This window comes from Camelina sativa, chromosome 14 (assembly GCF_000633955.1).
Source record: "Camelina sativa cultivar DH55 chromosome 14, Cs, whole genome shotgun sequence".
Taxonomy (NCBI): domain Eukaryota; kingdom Viridiplantae; phylum Streptophyta; class Magnoliopsida; order Brassicales; family Brassicaceae; genus Camelina; species Camelina sativa.
The window spans coordinates 28147364-28149148 of NC_025698.1; the positions used below are offsets into that span (position 1 = coordinate 28147364).

A 1785-nucleotide genomic window follows, 5' to 3' on the forward strand; every position below is an offset into this window, starting at 1 on the left:
ATATATATATATATATATATATATATATTACAATAAAGGGCATATGGTAACAAACTTTTAAATTTTAATATATCAAAACTTATTTATAATGTTTTCTCCAACATACTTTTATTATTTTTTCAAACAACTCCATACCATTAGATTAACGAAAGTGTAGCTTAATGGCAAATGACAATCTTATCCAGTATAAATAAGTAATGACTTGTTTTTCTGTTTTTCATAAAACCAGAAGGAATATTTAGTTAAAACAATATATGGAAAGCTTAAGAAATCGAAATTATTGGTGAAAGTTTCACATTATTATAAAATAGTTCATGTTATGTAATTGTCTAACTCTAATTTAGAAATACTACAATTATTTATGGGTCAACGCCTTCACGTAAAAAAAAATCAACCTCTACCAAAATGTTGACTTTGAGCTCACAATAATAGTAGTAACCAGTACTAATTATAACGCGGTTCAGACAACAAAAACAAGTTCCACTTTCCACATATATGTCATTTGATTCCTCACGTTCTAAACCGCAAAACAAGAAAATAAAAATAAAATAAAAAGTGACGAATGTTAATGGCGTTTTCTGCCTGCTTTCTCTTAATTCTTCTGCAACTCTTCTCAGCGTTATTTCTTAGTCTTGCTCAAGATCAGTCAGGTTATATATATAACATCTTCATCAAGACCTGTTTGGTTTTGATATTGTTCTGCTAAATTGTTCCCTTTTGTTTTTTTCTCTCAGGATTCATCAGTTTGGGTTGCGGTTCGCCGAGAGGAAAGAGCTTTCGTGAGAGAGATACAAACATTACTTACATTTCTGATGCGGATTTCATTAATAGCGGTGTTGCTAAGAGCATCAAACAAGATTACCGGAAGGAATACCAGCAACAAACATGGTATAGATTATAGATAACAATCTCAAGATCAATGAATGTTTGACTTAAACCCCACGCTAATTGTGTGTGTGTTTTTTTTTTAACTTCTTCCACAAGGAACCTACGGAGTTTTCCAGAAGGCACAAGAAACTGTTATACCTTGAATCTAACCATAGGGGACAAATATCTAATCAGAGCCAGTTTCCTTCACGGCGGTTATGACGAAAAACCCTCAACGCAATTCGAGCTCCACCTTGGGCCTAACCAATGGTCAACAGTTTCAACCACAAACGAGACCGACGCAAAAGTCTTTGAGATGATTCATTTCTTGACCAGTGATCGTTTGCAAGTCTGTCTTGTCAAAACAGGAGACTCGACGCCTTTTATATCCGTTTTAGAGCTACGTAAACTCGTGAACACAACTTACTTGACTCAACAAGGGCCATTGCAGCTCGTGGTCAGAGCAGACGCTGGCGCAACTACCGACAAAGTGTACAGGTTAATTCTTAGTTCAAAATCTATTGTCAAGTTTTGGTATATATGAAAAAAGCTCCTAAGTAATGCTTTTTTTGTTTTTAGGTACGGAAAAGATGTTTTTGATCGTGTCTGGGCTCCGTATAATTTCGGGAAATGGTCACAGATTAGTACCAATCAGACAGTGAATGTCAACAATGACTACCAACCACCAGAGTTCGCTATGGTTACAGCCTCTGTTCCAACAGACCCGGACCAACCTATGAACATTTCTCTACCTGGGGAGGACAGCACTGTGCGATTCTACGTTGTCATGCAATTTGCCGAGATTCAAGAGCTCCGTTCCAATGAAACAAGAGAGTTTAATATCATGTACAATGACAGGCATATCTATGGACCCTTTAGACCGCTTAATTACACAACTACTTCTGTATATACCCCTTT

The 1785-nt window shown here is 36.0% G+C and overlaps 1 protein-coding gene across 1 annotated transcript in view; it reads left to right on the forward strand.

Annotated features, from left to right (window-relative positions):
- The window catches only part of LOC104744067 (probable LRR receptor-like serine/threonine-protein kinase At1g51880), a 5357-nt gene continuing 4057 nt past the window's right edge, over positions 486-1785 (forward strand). Inside the window, exons 1-4 of the mRNA XM_019235926.1 lie at positions 486-650; positions 735-888; positions 985-1365; positions 1447-1725. Coding sequence (XP_019091471.1) covers positions 563-650; positions 735-888; positions 985-1365; positions 1447-1725 — 902 coding nt within the window. The 5' untranslated portion in view covers positions 486-562. The remainder of the gene's footprint in view (positions 651-734; positions 889-984; positions 1366-1446; positions 1726-1785) is intronic.